Source organism: Primulina eburnea, chromosome 2 (genome assembly GCF_022965805.1).
Source record: "Primulina eburnea isolate SZY01 chromosome 2, ASM2296580v1, whole genome shotgun sequence".
Lineage (NCBI taxonomy): Eukaryota > Viridiplantae > Streptophyta > Magnoliopsida > Lamiales > Gesneriaceae > Primulina > Primulina eburnea.
Window position 1 is genome coordinate 41,808,495 of NC_133102.1, and position 26,224 is coordinate 41,834,718.

General features: G+C 33.8%; 4 protein-coding genes and 1 long non-coding RNA gene across 5 annotated transcripts; 3 read left to right on the forward strand and 2 right to left on the reverse strand.

Annotated features, from left to right (window-relative positions):
• Positions 1-65: 65 nt before the first annotated feature.
• Positions 66-3,523, reverse strand: LOC140823270 (monothiol glutaredoxin-S10). Its single transcript, XM_073184524.1, is given in 5 exon segments — positions 66-415; positions 719-745; positions 895-969; positions 2,827-2,900; positions 3,052-3,523. Coding segments are annotated over 5 exon segments (354 nt in total). The 5' UTR covers positions 3,156-3,523; the 3' UTR covers positions 66-341.
• On the forward strand, positions 1,742-2,901 carry LOC140823271 (uncharacterized). The gene is made up of 2 exons (XR_012116171.1): positions 1,742-1,821; positions 2,020-2,901. It is a non-coding gene; the product is annotated as an uncharacterized lncRNA (long non-coding RNA).
• Positions 3,524-4,324: 801 nt separating the features above from the next.
• On the reverse strand, positions 4,325-6,060 carry LOC140824720 (probable indole-3-pyruvate monooxygenase YUCCA5). The gene is made up of 3 exons (XM_073186266.1): positions 5,371-6,060; positions 4,879-5,250; positions 4,325-4,789 (listed from the first exon to the last, which is right to left on the reverse strand). Exons 1-3 carry the CDS (start codon positions 6,031-6,033, stop codon positions 4,535-4,537), a joined length of 1,290 nt encoding a protein of 429 aa, XP_073042367.1. The 5' UTR covers positions 6,034-6,060; the 3' UTR covers positions 4,325-4,534.
• Positions 6,061-16,867: 10,807 nt separating this feature from the next.
• LOC140824721 (xyloglucan galactosyltransferase MUR3-like) lies at positions 16,868-18,850 on the forward strand. Its single transcript, XM_073186267.1, is given in 3 exon segments — positions 16,868-17,237; positions 17,285-17,524; positions 17,527-18,850. Coding segments are annotated over 3 exon segments (1,713 nt in total). The 5' UTR covers positions 16,868-16,991; the 3' UTR covers positions 18,754-18,850.
• A 5,948-nt stretch (positions 18,851-24,798) lies between these two features.
• Positions 24,799-25,425, forward strand: LOC140824336 (uncharacterized). Its single transcript, XM_073185936.1, has one exon. It carries the CDS (start codon positions 24,799-24,801, stop codon positions 25,423-25,425), a length of 627 nt encoding a protein of 208 aa, XP_073042037.1.
• The last annotated feature ends 799 nt before the right edge of the window (positions 25,426-26,224 follow it).

Here is a 26,224-nt window from a genome sequence, read left to right on the forward strand (position 1 = left end):
ATTTAGGCGACAGAAGCTGTTCGGTGGCTTGAAAGATCGAAGAATAGCCTTAATAATATCAAGTATAATTGAAAAAAAGGTCATCAATAGCTCCAACAAACGTGGAAAAATAATTACACATGGTTTAGAGTGTATCCATCAGAAAAAAATTAACTTAGTCATTTACGAAGACATGTCCTGAAAAGATAAAAGAATTCCATAGTTATGAAACCTAGGCACAAAAATAATAGTACAATTTTATACCAAATCCAAGGAGAAATGGTAGTATATCTAGCTGTAGAACTACTAGAACTCTCAATGCACAAGTAGAACCTGTACACAACAACAAGAAGATCAAGAGGCTACTCTGACTTTTTGGCACCAGCTTCAGCCAACAAAGGCTTTAGTTTTCCTTCTTGATGCAGCTTGACAGTATCTAACCAAAATAAAATAAGAAAATATTTCAGGGGTCATTATAGCATTTGTTTAAGGTAATTATTTTCACCAAGTTGACACTACAATTAGTGGCATTAACTGAGCTAATCACACCATAAGATTTAGAAGCCCTTGCTATTTCAGTGATTACCTGTGTATAAATATAAATTATAATCATTTTATTTTCTTCACCAGTATCATAAGAACTTAGGAATGTGTTTTAAATTTTATATTCAGGAAGTATCTAAAAATTTAGCCAAAGTGCAACTCTGCAACCATCAACTTAATGTTCATAACAGGATACCTGTACAGCCACCAATATGCTTGCCCCCTGGGAAAGAAAAAGAAATATATTGGTTATAGATAAACTTCAATATATATTGTATAAACAAGCATAACCAAAAGCAAAAGAGATGCAAGTTGCAACACTATAATGGGTTCAAGAATCAAATAAGATGATTAATTGTTGATAATTCGCACCTATAAATACATTGGGAACAGTTGACTGTCCAGTTAGCTTTTCCAAAGCCTTCTGTAGTTCTTGCCCTTGATGGCCTGAACAATAGAAAAACTTCATGAAACACCACCAGTTGTTTGGGCTCACATCTAACACTAACTTTCTTGATACAGAATTAATTTCTGCACTCTCGCCATAAAACCTTTTGAGGTTGGACAATTCATTCCTCTTTACTCAATGAAGAATACGACAAATGCCTTGGGAAATTACTGGAGATGATTATATGGGTCGACCATGAAAGAAGGAAATAAACTTGAATTTGAAAACTGGTGGATTAAGGCCCGTTGGAATAAATGAGTTGCCAATTAAGTTATTCAAGCAAACAAATTGAACTAAAGTCCAAGAAATAGGTCAACGTAAATCATGCCAGCTCCATCTCACTTGTTTGGAAGCATGTCTTTTAACATTACGTACTCAAAAAATAAATAAAAGAAATCGCTAAGCATTTCATTTGTGAAGCCTAAGTATTGAAATTATCCAGATTGGAATGACTTAAAGTCATCCACGTGCTTAACTATTTTTCACATGTAACAGATGTTCATTTCATTGAAATAATGTTCAAGGAAATGCAAGCAAAGCAAAAATGAAACTGCAAGCACCACACAGATTAAGTATTAACCAAAGCGGATACACATTCAGTTCTGTTAGGTACCGTTTAGTTTGGATGATAAAATAAACATTGATCGCATAGCCCACACTCAACATTACACCAAACATCGTGTAATTAATTACACTACAATACATAAATTACCTTACATTTAATAATTTGGTCATCCCATCCTCTATGCCAAACAGTACTTCAGAGCATGGTTCGCCGGAACGGTTGCGGTGCTTGGAACGGCAACGACCGTTCCAGTTCCAATGTTATGTTGCGGAACGGTTGCGGAACGGTTGTATAAAAAAATTAATAAATTCAAAAAATTAGTAAAAAAATTTAAATATAAATTACATCATACCAAAAAATAAAATATATGAATTTATTACAAATTAATATATCAATACAAAATTATTTTACAATAATAGCACAATAAGAAATACACACTAAAAATTATAACATACCAAAGCTAATACCATAAAGAGTGACGCAGATTAGCGAGATCATTGTTAGAGTGACGCGGATGAGCGAGATCATTGTTATATTCTTCATCACTATCTCGTAGATTAAATTGATTTCGAACATTTGGATATTGACGTGATTGTTCATATGGATATTGATTAGATTGAGATGACGAAAGATCATTAGAATGAAATGACTGATTTTATAATAGTATTTCGTCACGACGATTATAGTATTCGAATCCACGATACACAGTAGAACTATTAACTCTACTTGAAGATCTATACTCGGGACCATGACCTCCAACACCATGTCATATAGATGATGAAAACAAACATTTATATAGAAAGATACCTGTAAATGCTATATAATCGAGACTTATATCATAAAGAATAACATGGAGGAACAAAATCATTAGCGTATTCTTCTTTGAGATTCAGTTGGGAAAATTGATCTCCACGATATAGACCAGGATTAGCGACGGTTTTAAAAAAACCGTCGCTATATTCGCGACGTTTTAATAAAACGGTCGCCGATTTACATCGACGACGGTTAAATAAACTGTTGCTAATACATAAAACCGTCGCTATTAGCGACGGTTAAAGCTAAAACCGTCGCTAATTGCATTACCGTTCCGTTCACCGTTCCATCTCCGTTTTCCACCGTTATATCGCTTACGAAACGCCGCTACAAGTCATCTACCGACCCACCCCGGAACTTTGGAACGGCAAGGCCGTTCCCGTTCCGGAACGGCCGTTCCGGTGGCAACACGGCCGTTCCGGCGAACCATGCTTCAGAGTGAAAATCTTTAAGGGAAAAGAGAAGGCAATAGTAATACCTAATTGATCCAACTCAATAACAAATGGATCGACGCCAACACTCTTGAACAAATACTTCACCTCCGATGAGAACCTTCCACCATAAAATTCAAAAAGCCCAATTACAATCGAAGAGTAAAATTGACAAAGGTTTTTCATAAAAATAACAGATCATTGTGTAAAAGAAACCAAATAAATTATGTTCTTAACAAAAAAAATCAATACTAATCAAAACGGACACTTACGAGCACCAAGTTTTGGAGTAAACGACAACTGGGTTTCCTCCTACGGTCTTCTAGACGGCGTCTTCCGTTCCCTGTCCTTATGACGCAGAACACATCGCCCGCATGTTGATGGGATGCGAATTTCTTGAAATGGTTTTCCAAAGTTTAACGTAATCTCCCCAGCAAAAAGTTGAAACAACATTTGGGAGGCGAGAAAGAACGGCGAATTGGGTACGCAAAGGAGTAGCGGGAGAGAGGGAATCGATCCCCTTGCGAGCTGAGACGCTCCGTATATTGACGCCATTACAAAGAGATTATTCTGAAATTGGCCAAATGTTCTAGGCCCCTATACGTCTTTGTTACGCCGATTGAAAATTTCTAGAGCTTCGGGTTTATCTAATGGCAGAATTGTTATATAAATTTGGGGAATTAGGGTTTTGTGACGCGCGGAGGAAGAGAGAAGAACGTCGTGAGTTGATTTTTTTTTCTTGAGAATTGGATCCACTATTTAATTCCACATTGAGCGCATTATCATAATTATTATTTTATCAAGTCAAAAAAATTGTCACCAATATATAATATTTTTTCATGTTTAATTCAAATAATATATATTTTTCACAAATTTGATTACGATTATATATATATATAAATTTTTTAGAATTTTTTTATTAAATATTATTGTCATTTGTTTCCATGATGGATGTATCCATTTCTCCAACATACATATCATGAATTTGGTAAAAACTTATGTGAGACGGTCTAACGGGTCATATTTTATGAGACAGATCTCTTATTTGAGTCATCCATGAAAAAATATTATTTTTTATGCTAAGAATATTACTTTTTATTGTGAATATTTATATGATTGACCTGTCTCACAGATTAGTATCTGTGAGACGGTTTCACATGAATTTACATGATTAAAATGCAAACAAAAATATTTATTTGATTTGCACTTAAAAAATGATAGATATTACTTGAGTAGGTCTCTTGTGAGACGGTCTCACGAATTTTTATATGTAGGACGGGTCAATCCTACCGATATTCAGAATAAAAAGTAATACTTGTTCATACATGGCCCAAATAAAATATTCATCTCACAAATACGATCCGTGAGACAGTCTCACACAAGTTTTTGACATATTACTTTATTTTAAATTATTTTTAGTCTAGAAAAGTGAAATTTTATTTCATCTACTCATCATACAAATATATATCAGTGGCCTTAATACATTTGGGATTGTTGGATCTGTCATAAAATATTTCCAAGTGGAATTTAGTAGACTTCTTTCATTAACTTATCATACAAATATATATTATACAACCCCGTCAGGTAATGGAAATGCCAACAATTCAAAATTTGGGTATTTGATATACGGTTTCTATTATCTGAAAATCTTCACAAATATTTGCTTTTACGTTATCTATTCTTGTATTAGTTAACTCTCAAAATTATGTTTGTTCTATTTGGCAAAAAAAGGAATGAGAGAAAAATGGAAGCCTATTAGAAAGAATTTGAAAGCCCCTTTGATTGAAAGGTTGTAATGCAACTTCTGTGGATGGGCACTTTTTGCTTCTTATAATGCTTCAAATTATGTCTCCAAAGACTGCCAATATCTTGAGCTATTTTGATGGCGTCTGCCGATACACCAGATAGGCCTGTTCTTGTGAATCCCACCGCGTATAGTCCATCTTTTCCTTTCCATCCATCTGGTGATGGAGATTTTGGAAACCCATTCTTGGAAAATAGTACAGTTTCCTGTACCAAACGACAGGAACTTGAGAAAACAAACTCTGATATTTAAGAATAAACAATGCTAAACAAGTATATATTGATATGTTAATTACCTGCAACCAAACGGGGACGTTACTGCAGTATCCAGTTGCCAAAATAACCGAATCGATCTCAAGTTTATCGCCATTAAGAAGCTCGACCGTGCCGCGCGTAAACTTCTTAATGCCGGGGACAACTCGGATATCCCTTGTTTTGATCCGCTCGAGTGCGCCAATGTCTAGAACTGGAGTCTTCCCTTGAGTGTTCTTCAGCTCCAACGGTCCAGTGGATGGTCGTTTCAGCCCGTATTTCTCGACGTTTCCGAGAATCATCCATGCTAAAACAAGCAAAATCTTGTCCACCACCCACAGCGGTAGCCATTTTAGCATCAACATTGCAAGCTCGAACGATGACTTCCCAAATATCTCCCTCGGCAGCAAATGAACCTGAAGTATAAAACATACAGAAGAAATAATTTGTGAGACATACTTCTTAATTAAAGCGCTTTTTCAAAAACAAAAACAAACAAAATTTGAATATTTTATTCTCTCTATAATTATGCTTACCGAGCTGCGAACAACCATTGAAGGCTTGGCACCATGGTTGCAAAGATCGAGAGAAACCTCCATGCCTGAGTTCCCACAGCCCACAACCAACACCTTCTTCCCCCTGAAACTCTCCCCACTCTTGTAATCACAAGCGTGAATCACTTCCCCACCGAAATCCTTCAAACCTTCGATATCCGGCACCAATCGCTCTGCATTCTCCCCCGTCGCCACCACCAGCCACCGGCAAATATACTCCACCTCAGACCCGCCGGCAGAGACTCTCGTCCTCACCCTCCACAACCCGCACGACTCGTCGTACCTCGCCGTCTCCACGCACTCGTTAAACTGCGGGTTTATGTCGAAATTCCTCGCATACATCTCCAGGTATTCGATGAACTGATTCTTTGTCGGGTACTCAGGGTAGTGATCGGGAAATGGGAAATTCGGCAATTGGCAGAACTGTTTCGGGAGATGAAGCTTCAAGCGATTGTAAGTCCGTTTCTGCCAGAGAGATGCTATGCAATCTGACCGTTCTACAATCACGAACGGGACGGCTTGCTGCCTCAGTCCGGCGGCAGCTGCCAGTCCCGACGGCCCTGCGCCGACTATAACAGGGCCGTTCACCCACACACATCTGCGGGGCAACGAATCATCTTTATCCGTATGATTACACATTCTCATTCGATCAATTTGTAGTTTCTCGAGTTCTGTTTGTTGTCTTGGAGTGAGAAGAGAAGATGGATGGTGGAGGGGTTTAAATAGCTAGAACGACTGTGCATTATTACATGTGAAAGGTGCATGCGAGTGAAGGGGATATTTCTTTTGGTTTAAAACGATGTTTCGATTTTGACTATATATATTATATTCAACATTTTGACCATAAATATTTTATGGTTTTCCCCTAAAACTAAATTAAAAAAAATATTTGAATAATATATTAGAGAAATATTCGTAAATAACGTAAGAGTGGCTCTAAAGATTATTCTCAAATACTCTTTAAGCTAGATTGAAATATATGGCAATACATAAGTCAAGTATTTATGATATCATCCTTGGTTACATTCTCGCTAATACATAAGTCAAGCATTTTTAGTGCAAATTAGGTCCTTGATTTGCACCCTCTGCATATGGGCGCGAGAGAGAGTATGTTAATCAATCATTTTTACACATTCACAAAGTGTAACTCAATATAAGCTCACTGATGCTAATATTATTTTCAAGTGTAGAACGTTCTTCATTTCACATTTACCATCAACTCATCAAGGTCATAAGATGCTTATCCAATTATCATTCAAGTTGTAAAAAGTCCAATAGGCCAAAGTACAAATTCCAACAAACAAATGTGATACTCACGGGAAATTTAGGGTGCGATTCTAGCAAGTGTCACTAGTCCAGACGCGGGTTTCGAAATTATCCTGAGCATGAAATCACGAATAAGACCGTTAGAAGGGGACCAGGAGGGTGTCCCGGCGTAGCCTCTCCGACGCTCAAATCAGAGACTGGGGATATAAGTGGAGAGCAGCTAAGAGTTCTGCTGAAAAATAATATAGTAATGCTTGAAGTGAACACTCAAAACTGATATTTATGGCAGAATATTTGGCAAGCCTTCTACCTTGGTTGGACATGGGCCAAGGGTTCAAACTTTGATTTGTGCCTGATCTTAATGAGCCCATCCATGAAATATCTAAATGGATCAAAATAGTCGGATATTAAAAATTAGTATACAAAAACCAAACTTCGATTGATGTATCAAGTATCCATCCACTTTCCTCGAGAAAGTAAGAGCTAAAAAGCAAAGCCATAACAGATGCAAGTTGATTCGATAAATCATTGTACGCTCATTAGCAATTATCGCCCATCCACATATAAGTTCCATGGAACAACCGAGGACATGCTTTATATCAATTAATCTTGATTAAAACTAGGTCTATTATCAGATGATCTCACGAATCTTTATCTTTGACACGAGACAATCATATCGATATTCACAATAAAATGTAATATTTTAGTATAAAAAGTAATATTTTTTCATGGATGACCCAAATAAGATATTTGTGTAACAAAATACAACCATTGAGACCGTCGTCTCACACAAATTTTTGCCCCCAATGTTCTATCAATTGAGATACTTTGATCAAACTTTTTTTTTTTTTTAATTGTAACTTTTTTCAAATTTTTTTGAAAAAAAAAAAGAACTTCAAACATATATAAGAAAAACAAAGACAAGATAAAGTTGAAAATTGATAATATTTTATTTAAAATTCATGGTCAATCAAATATCGTTTTGTAAAATATTCTCTCTATTATTATATGTAATTCGTACATTTTTTTCCTAATTTTTTTTTTTAAAAGCAAGCATATCTCATGAGGTTTTATCTACTTTACATTTGTCTCTAATATTCAATTGGATAAATGTAAGATAAGTAGGTTTTCAGAAAAATAGGTTGTAATGTTTTTGCCATAAAAATTAATATTATTTATGGATCAAGTTGAAGATTCGTCTCACAAAATAATCCGTGAGAAGATGTCAAATGAGTTTTTGTTACGAAAGACATATATCTGTATGACATATACCTGTATGTATGTACATGTGGGGGACAGTATCCCACATGTAACATCGAATCTACCGATTTAACAAATAAACAATGTCACAAAACCTATTAAGGATAGAAAATCTGCTTATACAAGTGTGACAAAAAAAAATAAAATAAAGTCAATAACCTTTTATATATGTTGAACGACACGATAATTTAAAGTCGACAATGTCTACTTCCAATGATTCTAATAGCGACAACTTGTCATGACCCAACGAGGAGTTAGGAAAATATCTAAAATGCTGATCTGGCAGAAGGGAAAATCTGACTAGGATAATAGAATTGATGCCCACGTGGAGTTGAAGCTCAAAATCTGATGGGGACGACCAACTTCACCCACTCCTTACTGGACCCCCACGTTGGGATCGTGACCCAAAACATGTCGGCCCACGAAGCCCATACCTGAGAAGCGATGCTACACGCTGCGTCCTACACATTTTGATCCCTACCGTCACGTTGCCCACTTGCCCTATCAAAATATCTTTGTTTTCTTTCTGCGATGATTATTAGTGCTATGCTATTAAAAAAAATAACATATCTCAGATTCTATTTTAAGATTATTTAATTTTTCATGAAAACACTTTTGATATTATCTACGAATCAATTTTATGAGATATGCTTTCTACTCGACAAGATTCATTAAATATTGTTATTTCTTAGGATAAAAGTATTACTTTTCATTACAAGAATGAATCAAGTCGATTCATCTCATATATATAGATTCGTGAGGCCTTGTCACATAAGATATATATATATATATATATATATATATATATATATATATATATATATATATATATATATTTCTTGTTCTGACTTGTATGTGTAAACACACTTTAAATTAACTAAATATCTAAAAGTTTAGATGTAAATGTTTTGACTTTGTATCCTAAAACCGAGTTCATAGGATTGTGGAAAAATTTGGGTAAAACAAATATCTATCCATCGCAATTATAGCATGTCGATTCTGACCAAAATTCAACAAGCGGCAACCAAATTACACTCAGTAACGAACAACTAGACCGTGAAGTTTTGTCGAATTGAGTTGTTGCAAATTGCTTGTAATTACCATAACCTTCCAGTAGAATCCTTCTTGAGCCGAAAAAGATGTCACATATGAGTTATTCAAGTTTCCAAATATCTGTATACATTTTTTGTGGACTCGCTATTTCAGTTATTTTATTTCTGTTCCCTTTGATAGCCTAACTATTGTTTCAGTCTTGCACTTTTTTATTCACACTATCCAGTAAGCCTATTTTCATGCAGTACTCGATTGCTTGCTTATTGATATCCAACTGACAATAATTATAATTGAGTGTTGTTAATCCAACCGAATTAATTTACGAAATTGTTGATAATATTTATTCACGTGCTTCTAAACCAATCTTCCGATTTTAACAATTATTAATTGTTTCAATTCATCTTATATAGAAAAAAATAAAAACATTAATTAAAATACATAAATTTTATATCGTACTCATTGTTTTACAAACATAACTTGTGAGAGCACCCGCAGTGGTGGGTGTTACCTCATTAAAAAGTATGGGGTCCACATGCCACATACACGTTACATTAACACCTTCATTCTCTCACATTCATTTTAACATTAATACTCATTATTTATGGGTCCCGTTATCCACTCATTTATCATTATTCTTATTTTACATTAAATAAAAATAATTTCAATTTGTTTACACAATTTAAATGATTATTATTTAAAATAAATAATATTATTAATTTTAAATATATTTATTGCGTAAAATAATTTTATCTTATATTACGAACGTCATTTATTTAAAATTAATCGAATAATTGAAAAGTACAATAATCGAAAATTACAATAATTGACGTTTAGCGACGATTACAATAATAGAATAATTGAAAAGTACCGTCTATATTCCAACGGCTACTTTGCAACGGCTACTTTGCAACGACTATATTCCAACGGATACTTTAAACCGATACATTAAATAACATTAAATAAATAAGGAAACAACGTTTAGCGACGGTTTGTGAAAATCAGTCGCAAATAGCAACGGGTTTTTCAAAACCGTCGTTAAATGTTCAATTTTTAAAAAAAGATAAACGGATAGAGGGGCGTTCATAAAATATAAAATATAATTAAAATAATACAAAACGCATGGGGCCGCGTGTCAGCAAATCAGCGATGGTTTCTAAAAAGCTAGCGACGTGTTTTAGAAAACCGTCGCTAATTGTCCAATTTTTTTAAAAAAAATAAACTGACACAGGGTTATCAAAGAATTGAACGCCCCGTTGTGAGTGCCCTGAGAAAAACTAAAAGCATATATATATATATATATATATATATATATATATATATATATATATATATATATATATATATATATATATATTGTGTGTTTGAAACGTGTATGTGTATTAATTGGAAAATATTGATTTGAAATGAGTGGCAATGCGCTTATATTTTTTCCTTCTATGCTTAAAATTTTGGAGATATTTAGATAGTATTCGCGAAAGATTATACGATTAAATTTATATATTAAAAAGAAGTGAAAAAAATTAGAAGTGTGTAGCGCTTGAAAAACAAAAAAAAATAAAAAAGCAAAAGTTGGCAGTGTTTGGTAATAAGTGATTCTAATTATAACTTACTAACAGAATCATTTTTCGGAATCAAAATCATCACATGATAAACTATTGGATTTCAATTATATTAAGAAAAATCTAAAACATAATATGAGGTTAAAAAATACACAAAACTGATTTTTTTGAAAGCCAAAATCAAATAATCAATATTTTTTTTTGTGATTACAAACATATATATAGGTATTCTAATTTTTCAAAAATATTTAGAGAACCTTTTTCCATGTAATATTCACGGTGCATGCGTTTTATTATTCATACCTCAATATATCATATCATACAAATTAATTATCAGCCGTGGATCCCAAATTAAATAGACAATTAAAATATAATATATTTCGTAAAATATTAACTATATATATATATATATATATATATATATATATATATATATATATATATATATCATCATCAAATTATATATGAATTCCTTAAAATATATATTAGCTTATTATTTATAATTAACACCATTTTTAATGGTGTATTACTAAATAAAAAATGGTGTATTACTAAATTATTTATATTCAGTATCATATATATTTATATATATATAGAAATATAGGGGTAGGGGTAGGGACAAATTTAATTTTAAAAAATACCAACATTTTCTACTAAAATTTCTGCTTGGACGGCCACTGCCTAGGTTGGTATATATGCGTGCTCATGCAACAGATGCATGCATTTTTCGACGGCCAAGATTCCTTCGCTGAGAAACGGCATGCATCATACAAAGGTTTATATTTTATTTACTTATTCTTTTAATTTTAATTTTTTTTAACCAAAATTAATTTTGTTTTGAATATGTTATGCTCAGCACATCTGCTTCTTTGTGAAATTCAACTAATCTGATTAATTAATATCAATATTAATGATATTAATGCACTGAATAAATCTGATTCAAAACTATAGCAAAAATATAATTTACACAGACATGTAGAATAAATTAACATATATATTTGATCTGACATACAATGAATCCGTTGAATCACGAGCCATTTCATAGTTTGATTCGAATTTTTGGATATAGTTAAACGTCACGATCAGAAAAACACTGTATTTAAGAGAAAAAAAAAATGATCATATATATACAAAAAATAATCTTGAAAGTGAATCGGTCGGCTTTAGGGTTGCTAATTATCTTGATTTTGCATGCCTAGCTATGTATATAATTTAGTAAAATGTTTATATAGTCAAACATATTGTTTAATTATATTGAAAGAATATTATCGATACCAATTGGTGGATCGAACGTGATATTCTTAACTATCTGGAAATCAACATATTTAGTCAGCTCAAACGATGAAGCCCTACATAATCAAATTTGACTTTTGGCATTATTAATTAACAATGACATTATCTTATCTTATCTTATAAGTTGAGATTGAGTTTAGGACCAGTCCATGAGGATTTCACATGAAACACTTCAAATTCTGTGCAATATTATCAAAGTCTTCGCTACATTTGGGACCATTTGGCCCCAACTGGACCAATTTCTTTTGTGAACTTGAAAAAAATTTCAATCCTAGAGTTATTTTCTACCGACAGGTTTTATAACTGTCTTTTTTTTTTAAATCAAATATTAAATGTGCGTGTTCGCACACAGTTGGAGTTGAGTTTCGGGAGTGTCAGATACAAAATGTAACAAAAAAGAGTATGTTTCTTGTGAGATGGTCTCATGAATCTTTATCTGTTAGACGAATCAACCCTATCGATATTCATAATAAAAAGTAATACTCTTAGCATAAAAAGTAATATTTTTTCATGGATAACCCAAATAAGAGATCCGTCTCACAAAATACGATCAACGAAACCGTCTCACACAAGTTTTTGCCAACAAAAAAATATGAAATCTAACTTCTAGAAAACTCAAGCAACATGAGTCCTGATTCAGGTGTAGGTTAAGGTTAACCTCCTCCGATTTTGATGCTACGAAATTGGAAAAATAAATACAAGAACAAAGGAAACCGAATGTTTCGGATAGAATTCAACGTTTTGCAAGAAAATAAAATACGAAAACAAAGCCAGGAAATTGAAATGAAAATGGAATGAAAATTATAAGATTTAAGATAACTAATTTGCTGAAATTTAAAACTGAAATTATACATTTACCTAATTAGAGATAGGAAAAAATACCGAATTTTTTTGTATATTGAGATTACCATACCGAAAAATATTGAATTTGCCGAATTTTCGGTGTACCGAAGATTTCGGCACGGTAACAATACCGAATTTTTTGGTACTGTAATGATATGTAATTTGAAAATTTCGATATATACTGGAATACCAGAAAAATACAATTTTTTAAAAATATATAATATTTTAAAGCAATAAATTTATAAAAAAATAAAAATGTAAGGTTTTTTCTCTTTTAAAATGGCGTATGCCGATAACGTACCGAAATTTCGTTATACCTTATAATTTCGTAACAATTGGTATACTAGTTATATGTACCGAAATTTTGATACACCGATTGTATCGGTATGAATTTGCTTATAGCGCAATTTTCTATACAAGATATAATTTTCGATATGATATAATATGATACAGTATATCACAGTCTTATCCCCACATACTATCCCCGTAATCCCATCAACAACTTCAATATTAACGAGATTAGTTCTTAATTATGCCAGAAAATAAATTGGGCCCAAACATTGTGATATGGCGTGCCTTTAATTGGACTCTGGCCCAAGTTGTAATGTCGAATAAAGCCCATTTCACTACCTTTTTTAAAAAGAAAAAGTTTTAAAGGACCTTGAATCTAAGCGAAAATACCAAGATTGGAACTTTGATCAAATATGTAAATATTGTGAGGAATTCAAAGTAATCAGTGAGTGTAAGACAAGTCATTCCAATGGAACATTTGCTTTCTTCTGCGTTGGGATAAAGTTGATCATCTCAAATCATAGCATATAAACAAACATGAAAAAAGAATTCGACCCAAAACGAGGAAAAATGAGTTCCGAAAGCTCATCAACTGGCCCGATGCCACCACGATTTAGCCACGGATCCTTTGAACATGTCGTATTGGCGGGAAAGACCTTCGGCGCGTCTATGATAGCTCCCCACGGCGGTTCCGGTGAGTCGTCTCAAGAAAGTTGCACCATTAACATTTATGTAAACAATGATGTACAAGGTATCAACAACTCGATCTTGATTGGCGGCGAGGTTAAAATGGGAGATCTTGGAGTTAATTTGTATCTGGAAGATTTGAAGATGGACAAGGGGCTCAGAGTGGTGAGAACAGGGGTGGAAGGTGAATTCGAAAAAGAGATTGGGGTGGATTTTGTTATTCGCATTTATCATACTTTTCGTGTCATTTTTTATTATTTATTAAAACAATTTAATACAATGTCAGAACTAATTTATGGTGAACAATTCGTTTAATTTAAGTACTTTAATATTGCATGTAACATAAATAATTTCATGTAATTAATGTTTTTATTGAATTTATTTTTCCTTTTGTTGCTGTAACAATAAAATGTAAATAAGAAAGAAAAATTGTCAATGATTGGATTAGGTAAGATTTCATAAATCAGTCGTCCACATTTTCATTTATCATAAAAACTCCTATGATACCATCACACGATCATTTAATGAGATGTATCGTCCTGGATATTTATTAAATTCTTTCAGATAACAATAAGAAAAAAGATCAAAAATAAAAATTAGAAAACTAAACAGCATGCAAAAAATAACAAAATATTATAAATAGTTTATCACAACATCATTATTTTTTTAAAAAAAACATACGCTATATACTAATAATTTTCTTCATTTCATCCTACTACTATTAGAATTAATTTTTTTTACATAAAACTCCTATGAGACCGTCACACGAGTCATTTAATGAAATATATCTTCTGCCTAACCTAACTCATGAAATAATATACTATTTTTTATTCCAAAAGTATTACATTTGACTCTAAATATAGACAGGATCGACCGTCTCACGGATATAAATTCATGGACTGTCTCATGTATATAAATCCACGGACCGTCTCACTAAGGACCTACTTTTTTAATGTAAATAATATGTATAAAAATGAACGTCAAAAGGAAATAAAGCCATTGATGTAATTTCATTATGTGCTTCACCAAATTAATTAAGAATAATTTTTAAAGGATGAAAATTTTTAATTAAATATACATACGAGTGTTCTTCTACGCCTGATGTATGCTTATACAATTAAAATATTTATTTACTAATGATAAATTTTTTTTTTCAAATTCGTGAAATTGCATATTTTTTTATTAAGAGTAATTGATTATCTAATTTTTTTTAAAAATAGATAAATATTTGATTGAATTTTAAAATATAGATAAAAATAAGATTGGAAATGTTGGATCAATTAAGTTTTGTGGATTTAATAAAAAACTATTTTAATTTAAAATAAGCATTTAATAAGAGCCCAGTGGAATTGAATTCATAAGAAAAAACGATATTCACATGTTAATGTTTCCCAAATCAAATTAATACTAAGACAACTTAACTCAAATGTAACTGATTATCGAAAGAAAACTGAATATCGAAGGGCACTGATTTCAAGGCTTACTGATCATCTTATCTTGCTAAAATTAGTGATAAATTTCAACAAATATTCTTTCAAGATTTCCAGAACATTATCTTAAGATCAGAACGCCTGCTAACATATAAGATAATATATTCGTAACAGCTTTTCAGTTCGTTACAACATCAGATTCCATGAGTACTACTAGAGTATACTATTTGTAAGAAATGACAATGACATGACACAACAACCTTTATATTTGGAAATGACTATCAGATTGAAAAAGTCGACCATTGGAATTTTTTCCTAAATTTAGATCAGTTGTTTGAAATTTCAATCCCTCCTCGACAATTCTGAATCACGAGCATTATTTTGAGTATCAAGTTTTTGATAGCCAAACTGATAAATATTTTTCAGCACACACTTAAGTTATTGTATCTGATTATTGCGGATCAATTGTGCTAGTATATTTCCATGAGCAATAATTGTAATTTACAGTAAGAGCTTACTGATCATTTTTTTATGAGATATCTAGGAGTTTCAGTAGGCCATATATAAGCAATGCTGAAGTGGGTTGTTCCAAATTGTTTGTAATTATCAAAGTATTTAGGTGAAAAATCTTTCATGAGTGAAAAACGTGGTGGTGTAAAAGTTGTTCAAATATCCGAAAATCATAAACAATTGTTTTGTAAACTAGTTACCAATTTCGTTTACTTAAAATTATTTCAATTGTTAAAACTAATTGTCATTTGTGATGTTCAACCGATTCAGTGAAACTATTTCCGTGCAATACCGAACAACTGGTTCATTGAAGATCAACTGACAAGAATTTCAATTCAGTGTTGCTAACCCAACAAACTAATTTTGACCATCTGTTGAGACTGTTTATACACCCTTCTAAACCAATCATTCGATCCTTCAACTGAGTTCCGAAGAAATTGTGTCACTACTCTTGAGTTTGTTAGATTATTTCATAGGCTTTTCTATGTAAAAAATTATTCAGTAGGCTTCAACGTACAGTCTAAAAAAGAATTTAGAAAAAAACAACTAAAAATATATATCCAATTTAAAGTTTATAATTCAGTCGAAGGTGTAATTGTTTTCTTATTCTGTCGGATATATTTGGCATATTATCGTATTGAGCAAATCAAGCAGATGACACTGTCTTACTTTATTAAACATGTATATGCCTGTGTTATTACAATGCAACTTGTGATAAATATATAATGGATTTCTTAGTAAAAAAAATTTATTCAAAACAAATTTTGTTTTAAAAAAAAAATTTAATACGTGATTTTCATCCCTCACACAGTTAATTAATGGTTGTTTCCATTTTCGTTCAAACAATGATAATAAATACAGAGGAAAATCTTAAACGACTGATTAGTTTTTGTAGAAAACTTTCATTCTTTTCAAATTCTTCTTGTATTTCTTCTCAAAAGTCTCATCGCTGATTATGATTTCCAAAGTTTCAATCTTTTTAAATATTATTATTCAGTTTCTTGTTTCTGTCCAAACAAATTGAGTTTCCGGTTCTTTTTTCTTTCTAACAAAAAGTTTTCAGTTTTTTTCCTCCTCAAAATGGGCACGATATCAAGTTATTTCGGGGTTTCACTCGAGCGAAATTTCAGTCCAAAATGCAGTCATTTTCGCGTGACAGTTTTCATCATTTGTGGAGCTGTTTTCTTGGATATTTGATTCTTGAACTAAATTTTCTTGTATCCAGTGGGGTTGAAATTTGATGATGAATGAACGCAAGAGTTTTGGACTCTTTTTCTTTTCTTTTTTATCGTTGAGTTGCTTCAGTAATTCAGGGAAAAGGACAAAAGGTGGTAACGTGGTTCTATGAATCGATGATTTTGTTTGTTTTTGGTGTCTGATACGACGTTGTCTAGTGGCCTCATTACACCAAATGGAGAAGGGACCAAACAAGAATCAACGCTCATGCCTTCGATTATTAGCTTTGGTATCATCTCTCTGTTGGCTATGTTTGTTTTATGTTCATTTTATACTTCTTGGAGGTACAAGTGTTGATGATACTATGTTTGATTCCAACTCGGCTTCCCTTAATGCCATATCAATCAAGAATCGCCTTAGTCGTCCCGTCTCTGTGAAACGTATTATTCGAACCGAGAAGGAAGGATTGGCTGATGTTGTTGTATCAAAAATGTAATCCTAAATGAAGCTCCATGGTTACCTTCAAAGGAAGGGCTGGTGAAAACGAAAGATAGGCCAAGTAATAAGATGATGAATTATCCGTTTATGCGGGCGTTGAGGACAGTAGAGAACAAGAGTGACCCTTGTGGAGGAAAGTATATTTATGTTCATGATCTTCCTTCAATGTTCAATGAGGACATGGTTAAAGAATGTAAGAGTCTTAGTCTCTGGACCGACATGTGTAAGTTCATTACAAATTTCGGTCTTGGTCCGCCGTTGGAGAATGTTGATGCCTTGATGGGGTTTTCTCGAATACCGGATGGTATGCAACGAATCAGTTCGCTTTAGATTTGATATTCAGTAACCGGATGAAGCAATACAAGTGCTTAACGAATGACTCATCTCTTGCTGCTGCAATTTTCGTGCCTTTCTATGCAGGATTCGATATTTCTAGATATCTTTGGGGGCATGACATTACGACCCGTGATGCTGCATCACTAGCTTTGATTGAGTGGCTCGTGAAGAGGCCAGAGTGGCAGATCATGGGAGGAAGGGATCATTTTCTTGTCGCGGGTAGGATAACATGGGATTTTAGGAGGTTAACCGATCAACAATCGGATTGGGGTAATAAGCTTCTGTTCTTACCGCCGGTCAAGAACATGTCTGTACTCGTGGTGGAATCGAGCCCGTGGCATATGAATGATTATGGAATCCCATATCCCACATACTTCCATCCTGAAAAAGATTCTGATTTGTCCATTTGGCTGGATAGAATGAGGAAACAAGAAAGGAAACACCTCTTCTGCTTTGCGGGTGCTCCTCGACCTGGAAACAAGAAATCTATTCGTGGCCAGATCATAGAACAATGCAAGAACTCGAATTCGTGCCAACTTTTGGAATGTGGATTCGGGGAGAGCAAGTGTCATTCGCCTGGTCGAATTATGGAAATGTTTCAGAGCTCTCATTTTTGCCTCCAGCCTCAAGGTGATTCTTTCACAAGAAGATCAGCATTTGATTCCATATTGGCCGGTTGTATACCTGTTTTTTTCCATCCAGTTTCTGCATATACTCAATATACATGGCATTTGCCAAAGAATTATACAAAATATTCAGTTTTTATACCCGAGGACGATGTTCGTATCAAGAAAATTAGCTTAGAGGAGAGGTTGAGTCAAATTTCTGCCGAGCAAGTGAAGGAAATGAAGGATATGGTCATTAATCTCATCCCTCAGCTGATATATGCAGATCCTCGATCAGATTCGAATGCGTTCAAAGACGCATTTGACATTGCGGTTGAAGCAATCATAAAAAAAGTTACAAAGTTGAGGAGGGACATAGTTGAGGGGCAGGATTATGGTAATTTTATTGAGGAGCTCACTTGGAAGTATGCTTTGTTGGACAAAGATCAAGCTGAGAAGCCTCATGCATGGGATCCTTTTTTCTCAAAAACCAAAAAAAAATTAGCGAGTTCCCTTCGAACAAGGGCGAATTCGACCAGGGACGAGCAGAGACAGTAGTTTTATGGCATTGCTAAAGATATTTGGAGGTTATAGGAAGATTCTTTTTGCCAATATTGTGGATTCTGTTGATGTATGAAAACTAGTATGTGTTAAATCTATAAGGTATTCTTGAATCCCATTGTTATTGCATCATTAATAATGTGATAGAAATGTAAGTTTCAAATATTACTTATTAATGCAATTTTGTGTATTTTCTAAAATTTGTTTTGAATGTCTATTATTATATAACAAAGGCTATTGTAATGTCCAAAGGTTAATATAATGATTTGTTGATTTAGTAATGTAAGATTATTAAATAATTAATGATAATTAGGTAACAAAATATGATATATTTTGGCCATATAAAATCCAAATAAATTGAAATTTGGAGACGAGGTAGAAAATTCAAAGATATAGACTTTTCATGTTTTGGTAAATTTGATCGTCTTAGTGAATGGTTAAATTGAAATTATGTCACTGTTTGTTGGTTGTTTTTAAATAAGATAATATATTCGGATTCTACGAGAAATAGGTCATCTATTGATATGGATTTTTTTGTAGTTTAGCGGATATTTTGATGTAACATATTATTTGAATTTAATTGTTTATGGTGTATTTGATGTTAGTATTATGAACTAAATACACCAGAATAATAATTGTTAAACGGTGGATATCTATAATTGAGTTTTATATTTTTGTTGAATTAATTGTGGTTGGGCTATTATATTTATATATACGCGATTATCAAGTATGTATTGACGTACGAGCATATGTTATTATTGTTTGGTATTGAGAAATACTATTGCGTTGAAAGCTATGAAATCATCGAGAATGAGTGATTTGATATTATATGTGTTATTGTTTTTCATTGTTGATATTGTTTGTTGTTGGATATTAGACAATGATTTATTTTTTATTATAATCACAAGAATTAGGGAAATGACGTATGTTGATGCTGTTTGTCGCAGTTGTAGGAGAGCGATGTATTGTTGATGTTGTTTGTCATGATAGGCGGAGAGCGATGTTTGTTGATGTTGTTGGTTGTAATATCAGTCATTGTTCAAAAACGACGAATGGATGTTCAGATAGTATGAATGAATGAAGTAGTATTCTTGTTATAATTTCAGTTATATCTTATTTTGTTCTTTATATAACTGTTATGTACTACGATGATGTGTATCGTGTATGCTCATCTTTCGGAGGTTGTTTCTGTTTGAAATGTTACATGACTAGTGATGGGACATGATAGAGGAAAATGACTAGATGTGTCCAGTCAAAGAAGTCATGAAATTGATAGTAGATAGAGATGATATTGTTTATTGTCGTATTCGGGTTATGTGTTGTGTAATGATTACGCCGTCTCTCATACATTGATTTAAATCATATATTGATTGTACAATTTTTTTCGTATATGTATTATATTCTTATGTAGTCAAAAGAAATTTTTTATACATATTACGTCATATATTATATGATTGTCTGGCAAGGTTTGAGACGCCACAAATATCTTGCCAAATGTTGATTAATTTGGAGTCTATCTTTTCCAATCTTGTAAAGACTAAAATTGTTCTTAATCCACTTTTGATTATATTAGAATATAATTATTTTTTTTTAACAAAAATCTTGAATAAACATCACCATATTATTTAATAGAGATGGAGATTCATGACTACAGATATAACTAATATTTACATTAAAAAAATAATAAGTTTATTATGAGACAATCTCACAATCTTTATTTTTGACACAAACCAACTCATTTTATACCTACAATGAAAAGTGATATTGTTGACATGAAGATCAATTCTTTTTATCTGTCAAGCTAGAGATATGTCTCATAAAATTGACTCGTAAGATAGTCTCATAAGACTATTTGTCGAAAAAATAGATATGACATATATTAAAGAAATAGTTTCAAATTTTTTGGAAAATATGAAATTATTTTTGGATTTTTATTTATGTGGATGATAATCAAAGAGATATTATAAAATTTTAAGATATAATATGTAATATAAGATATTTTGGAAATCAACGATCGTTAGAACTAGAATGTAATGATTATCAAAGGAAACGTGGGAATATATAATGAGAAAACTGATCGACAAAGTGACAATGATTATTGCATTCAAATTTGCTAATCTATCATGAACAAAATACAAAATGATAGAATCGCAGAAAAAGGTATTATTCAACGTTCAATATAGGGGCGGATCCAAGATTATATATTCAGGGGGGTCAGCTCACCACCAACTATGAAAATTTTAGGTTTAGCTTTTGATCCTTTGTAAAGGTCCGTTATTTAGTTTTTATACTAAAAATTGCAGAGAATGGAGCGTGAACTACATGTATAATTTGCAGATACTTTATTTTTTTACGGTCAAATAATATATACTAAATAATAAAATATATCTGATATTGTTGTAATTACTTTAATAATATACAAGAAGAAAATCACTCAAATATGGTGGATGCTGGAGGTATGCATCATCATTTTTTATTTTGCGATAATCTAACTATTATTACACAGGAAAATATCAAGGCTCGATGACGATAGTTTTTTTTTTTTAATCTGAGAGCTAAAAGCCTAAAATTATATATTTGAATTAAAATGATCGTTTAATAAAAAGATCTTTCGGAATAATCTTGTGTTTATTTTATACATGAAGATACATTTTCTCCATAATTTCAATCAATCTTGAAAAAAATCAAAGACTGTCGGGCCAATCTAATCTTCCGGAATGATCGGATTTGCTGGGGCACTATCATCTGTCGATCGAGTTGGTCGAAGTGGAGGACTAGCACTGTTGTGGCGCCAAAAAGAACTTTGTACTGTTAAAGATTTTTCAAGAAACCATATAAATGCTGAAGTTAAAGAAGATGACAAGCCTATCTGGCGAATCACATGCTTCTATGGCATCCCTGAAAGACATTGAAGAAGGGATTCATGGAATCTCCTACAAAGACTGTCGGGCCAATCTAATCTTCCTTGGTGCTGCATTGGAGACTTTAATGATATTCTTCACCCCGAAGACAAAAAAGGAAGGGTGGATCACCCACAATGGCTCATAAATGGATTCCGAGATGTTATTTCGGCTTGCGGATTGATTGATTTACCACTGATAGGTAACCCTTTCACATGGTCCAGAAGCCGAGGAACCTCGAATGCAGTCGAAGAGAGAATTGACCGGGCTCTAGCTATACCAAGCTGGTCTTCCATCTTTCCACACGCTAAGCTATTTAATCACAGCGCACCTCTATCAGATCACAACCCAATCCTTCTCATAACTGAAACTCCAACTCATCATACAAAACGACGGGGTTTTCGATTTGAGAACACATGGATAAATGAACCGGGCTTCACTGAAGTTGTAAAAGAAAGCTGGGAGAACTCTCATGCTACCTGCGTCTCGGACAGATTAGCAAGGACTGCCGAATCACTACAACAATGGGGAAAACGTGCCTTCCATAAATACCAATATGAGATAGAAAACTGTAAAAAGAAAATCGAAGAACTTAAATCCAGAGATGATAGCGAATCAGTACACCACCTCCAGGAACTGAACTCAGAACTCATAAGATTATTAACTCAAGAAGAGAACTTCTGGAAGCAACGTGCAAAAACTTACTGGTTAAAGGAGGGAGATCTGAACTCAAGATTCTTCCACAAGACAGCCACAATCCGAAGAGAGTCCAACAGAATAAAAAAACTCACCGATGATGCGGGCAATTCTTATGAACACATTGATGATTTAAGCAGGATTGCTAAGCAGTATTATGTTGATGTTTATTCTCCAATCATGACAAATTGCGAGCTGGTCATCTCGAAAATCACTCCACTGGTTTCTGAATCAAACAATAGAGATCTGCTCACCCCACTTCGCTTAGATGAAGTAAAAGAGGCCTTATTCCAGATGCATGGCGACAAGTCACCTGGACCCGATGGATACAACCCCGCATTCTACCAAAAATTCTGGAACTTGATGGAACAAGATGTATTCAATGAGTGTTCTAACTGGTGGACAAAAGGATGTTTTCTTGAACATTTGAATGACACCCATATAGCACTCATTCCCAAAGGTGAGAAACAAAGCAGCATGAAGGACTTTCGCCCCATCTCCCTCTCTAATGTCTTGTACAAAATATTTGCTAAAGTTCTGGCAAATCGAATGAAACCTCTCCTCGAAAAAATAATCTCAGATTTCCAATCAGCTTTTTTCAAAGGGAGATCGATCACTGACAATATAGTGGTAGCAATTGAGATCATACACTACCTCAAGAGAAGGACGAGAGGAAAAGAAGAGAATGTGGCTCTAAAACTAGATGTAAGCAAAGCATATGACCGACTGAGCTGGGACTTTCTTGAAAAAACAATGATAAGGCTTGGCTTTGACAGACAATGGGTGAATCTTATCATGCTCTGCATCTCATCAGTCTCCTACTCGTTGCTTATAAATGACAGAGTGGTTGGACCTATTCAACCCCATCGAGGTTTACGCCAAGGTTGCCCGTTATCACCCTATCTCTTTATTCTCTGTGCACATGGTTTATCCTCGTTGATCCTTGACGCAGAAAGATGGGGAGCCATCCATGGATGTTGTGTTAGTAGAGGTGGACCAACCATCTCTCACCTATTGTTTGCCGATGATAGTCTCCTCTTTTGTAAAGCAATGGAGGAAGAATGTGGAATCCTAAAGCAACTACTGCGGGATTATGAAGAGGCCTCAGGACAATCTATTAATTTTTCAAAGTCTGGAATTATGTTTAGCAGCAACTTGACTCGAGAAAAACAACAAACCTTATCAGGCATCTTTGGGATTACAACAGATATGCGATCAAGTAAATATCTCGGGCTGCCTTCGCTCATTGGCAAAAATAAAAGAGAAATATTCAGCTACATAAAAGACAGACTTTGGAAACGGATTCACAGTTGGAGGGGAAAATACTTATCTAAGGCAGGAAGAGAAGTATTGATCAAAGCGGTTGCCCAAGCCCTTCCTTCTTACTGTATGAATGTATTCTTATTACCAAAATCCACCACTGACGAACTCCAGCGAATCATGAACTCGTTTTGGTGGGGCTCTCGGACAGATGGTAATCGAGGTATTAAATGGTTAAGCTGGGAGCGTCTCTGCACTAGAAAGATCCATGGGGAATGAGCTTTAGAAACTTGGAATCATTCAACTTAGCAATGCTGGATAAACAAGCATGGAATCTAATCTCAAAACCTATGTCTCTTATGGCCAGGGTTCTAAAAGTGAAATACTTTCCCAACTCGCACTTCTTGGAGGCTCCGCTTGGCCACAATCCTAGTTTTATCTGGCGAAGCCTGTGGAACTCTAAGTTTATCATGAACAAAGGGATCCGCTGGCGAGTGGGAGATGGCCATAATATTTGGGTATGGAAGGACCCTTGACTACGTGATCCACGCAACTTCTACGTTGAATCTTCCCCGACAATGGACATAGAATCAATGACTGTAAAAGATCTCATCAATCCCTCCACTCACCAATGGGATATCGGAATGCTACAAGGCCTATTCTGTAATCGAGATGTTAGAGAAATAACGAACATTCCTCTGCACTTGGGCACCGAAGGAGACAAATGAATATGGCACCATGGGAATAATGGGAAATACTCGGTACGCTCCGGTTATAAAATTGCACAAGCAATCCTAGCGATGGGCGAAGAACATAAAATCCAAGGAGAGTGGCAGAAGCTATGGAACCTAAAAATCCCACCCAAGGTAAAGACTTTTCTATGGCGTACAGCTAGGGATGTTTTACCGAACAGAGGCAATCTCCAAAAGAAACATATAAATGTACCAATTTCGTGTGCTACCTGTGGCAGTGAGTGGGAAAATTCCTGGCATCTCTTCATTTTCTGCCCACTTGCAAAACAATGCTGGGAGAATACCGATATGTGGCACCTTGTGCAAGCCTTATCAAATGAGGCAGAAGGCTATGTGCAATGGCTATTCCAAATCCTCAACAAGGCTCTTGAAAATGCAGTGGACAAAATTGCAATGGTGTTATGGGGTATATGGAGAGCTCGCAACGAGAAACTATGAATAGGATATCGACTACAGCCCATCAAGTTGTAGATTCAGATATGAAGGTGCTATCTGACTGGAAGGGGGTGCGTGGCATTGATAGATCAAATGAAACTAGTAGGCAGTCGTCCAATCAGTCCTATATCTGGAAAAAACCACAAGCACCAGCACTTAAATGTAATGTAGATGCAACACTACAGAATGACAGAAGAAACACAGGATTGAGAATGGTGCTTCGAGACTGCACGGGCTCCTTCATAAGTGCCAGAATAAATGCCCTCCCAGGCCTAGTAGAAATCAAAGAAGCAGAAGCAATGTCCTTTAAGGAGGCTCTCAGCTGGGTTGAGGACATGGATTTACAAGAGATAATATTTGAATCAGACTCCAAAGTGGTAATCGACGCAGTTAATTCACTAAGAAAGGATGATTCAGAATTTGGTGCTTTAATTTCTGCGTGCCGAGTAATTCTTCGTCAACGACCATCATACAAGGTCTGCTTTACACGACGACAAGCAAATAAGGTTGCCCATAATCTTGCTAGGTTATCTTGTTTCCACGCTCATCCCATGATCTGGAATCTACCGCCAGATCTTATTATTGATGTTTTGCATGAAGATTGTAATGACTCTTATTCGCAATAAATTATTTATATTTTGTCAAAAATAAAAAATAAAAATCAAATATATTGCACAAGAACAAGTCATCTTGGTTGGTAAAATCTACCCTAAGTTTGGAATTGTGTTCTTTTGCTCTGGTCTATTTTCAATTTAGCATGATATGGTGTACACATTTTTTAAAATAAAATATAAAATTTTAATTTTTATAATAAAATACTTGTTTTGGAGCTCAGAATCGATAGCAAATTTTAGCGGGTTTAGAAATAAATATTTCAAATCTTTAATGCATGACCAACTTTTGATGATAAAATAAATGTAATTCGATTTTCTTTTAAAAGAATATGATTTCCCTCCCAATTTTTTTTTTCAAAATGATGTTTTTAAGATTGGCCAACAATAAAAATTTCAAATATTTGTCATGGCAAAGTAGCAGTGAAGTCATTTTCAAATTCTTTAAATTAAATTATTGAAATAAATAATAGCAATTCTGAATTTAGAGTAAGGGGAAACCCATGAGTTGGGCACAAAAAGAGTTGGGACTACTTGGGGGAAAGAAACATGGAAGTGTTTCTTTTCTTTTCTTTTTTTTTAACGAAATGCATGCATTATAAAAGAGTAAAACATTTATAGTACAAATACACTGGGCATCAACAGAAGATATTAATCAATCATACTTCAACAACTAAACACAACCGATAAAGTAGAAAACAACTACAGCTATAGCAGAACATTTGTTGTCTCAGTACACATCTGTAGGTATAGATCTTTATCTTCATGAAGATAGCATCACTGTTTAGCTTCTTATTATCAAATAGTACCATGT

Bases quoted from the DNA above. Each gene is read 5' to 3' on its own strand.
- LOC140824720 (XM_073186266.1), bottom strand. From the start codon at position 6,033: ATGAGAATGTGTAATCATACGGATAAAGATGATTCGTTGCCCCGCAGA. The intron at 5,251-5,370 runs GTAAGCATAATT...TTTATACTTCAG, and splicing joins CAATGGTTGTTCGCAGCTCG to GTTCATTTGCTGCCGAGGGA. The intron at 4,790-4,878 runs GTAATTAACATA...CGTTTGGTACAG, and splicing joins ACGTCCCCGTTTGGTTGCAG to GAAACTGTACTATTTTCCAA.
- LOC140824336 (XM_073185936.1), top strand. From the start codon at position 24,799: ATGAATAGGATATCGACTACAGCCCATCAAGTTGTAGATTCAGATATG.